The 1,619-nt window shown below is 54.4% G+C and overlaps 1 protein-coding gene across 1 annotated transcript; it reads left to right on the forward strand.

The window, feature by feature from the left end:
• Positions 1-360: 360 nt before the first annotated feature.
• On the forward strand, positions 361-1,204 carry LOC117135004 (the record flags this gene model as incomplete). Its single annotated transcript, XM_033294781.1, has 1 exon — positions 361-1,204. A coding segment is annotated over exon 1 (844 nt), but the record flags the coding sequence as incomplete, so codon positions are not given.
• Positions 1,205-1,619: the final 415 nt, after the last annotated feature.

Consider the following 1,619-nt stretch of genomic DNA (forward strand, 5'->3'; position numbering starts at 1 on the left):
CGCAGTTGGTAACCTCCAACTGCGCAGGGGCAAGAACCTTCAACCCAACAGTGCCACGCCCAAGCGGGACTTGCCCCCTAGGAACAGCACTCCACGGGAGGCAGGGGTTTTCACACCCCATGTAGTTGGTGGTAATACTGCCCCACGGACGAGTGCGACACACAAAAACGCACAAGCTTCAAGTCAGCGGGCGAGTTCCGCTAGACCAAAAGCTTCGACGAGGGGCATAACTTTGCCGGGGCTTGGCGAGCCAGGTGGCCTGGACGATCCGCTGAGGCAAGGACTGAGGGGAGCCGGCAACAAATGGTAATTAAGATACCTCGAGCCGGAGGAGGCTCGTGGCAAAGCAGAAGAGCACAAATGCAAAATGTGCAACCAGTGGCCAAGGTGGGTGGACAGGCAACGGATGGGCGTAACCGTCAACTCCACCAAACGTCGCCTCAAGATAACCCTAAGGCAGTGCCCAAAACTCCCAAAAATAGGGGCGAGAGTAGCACGGCGATCGTGCAAGCACCGTCCCAAAGTGCGAAGAGACCGCGGGTGTCCTACGCCAGTGCCACCAAATCAGTTAAGGTCGGCATCATAGCCACGGACTACCCATGCAGACTGCTGCGCAAGCGGAAACTGACCAGCGTAGAGACGATGTTGATTAGGGAGTTGAGGAAGGGGTGGATCACCAGCCTTAACTTTAACGGCATCCGCTTCAGACTCGAATTGATTGTAGTCGAATGCCGGGACGACGATACCAGGGACTGGTTGGTATCTGTCGTACCCAAGTTGGCCGCGGTAGAAGGAGTGCAGTTCAAAACCTGCATGGGGGAGCAGCTCCCGGAATTGGAGATCATTACAGTTTATCTAGCACGGTCGTCAGGGGAAGAGGAGCAGACGTCTGTGGACCTCTTGAAGGGCCAGAATTCAGACCTTTTCCCTGACACCTTGACTGTGTTGAAGTGCCCGGAGACGAGTGGGAGAAAGCTGGTGACCCTGGGAGTAGGACTGCCGCCTCTACTACAACTCCAGAAAAACGACATGATCTTAAGCTACCGTTTTGGCCAGCTCCCATGTCGCCTGCAGAAAAAGAAGGGCGCAGCAGCGATAGTGGCATCCAATACTGTCGGGCCGACCCGACGAGGTCAGCGAAGTGCAGTAGCAGATCTCGAGGCTTATGTTGAAAATACATCGTTGGAAGGCCTAGACCTGACAGGTGGGCGAGTCAGAGGATGGCAAAGCCGACGACGAACAAACGCTCGTCACAAAAAGCCTATACGATAGTCTAGCGCTGTCAGAGGAGGAGCCATTCCTGTAAATATGGAGAGCACCAGCGTGGCACAGGTCAACCTGCATCAGGCGAAGGCAGCCTCGGCTGTCATAGCTGTCATAGGACTACCAGGCTGGGCATGGGGCTGGTGCTCGTCCAAGAGCCATGGACCGTCAACGGCAGAATCTGCGGTCTGAACGACAAGAATGTGCAGGTAATAGCAGACTGTCGCGACTCAATCAAGAGCTTGCATCTTGACAAATAAAAACAAAATCTTGTTATGTCTCTCTCAATTGATCAGTAAAGACCTGGAAGCAGTGCAAATCATTGTCGGGCCGAGTTCGAGAAAACTGGTAGTAGC

This window comes from Drosophila busckii, unplaced genomic scaffold (genome assembly GCF_011750605.1).
Source record: "Drosophila busckii strain San Diego stock center, stock number 13000-0081.31 unplaced genomic scaffold, ASM1175060v1 hic_scaffold_21, whole genome shotgun sequence".
Taxonomy (NCBI): domain Eukaryota; kingdom Metazoa; phylum Arthropoda; class Insecta; order Diptera; family Drosophilidae; genus Drosophila; species Drosophila busckii.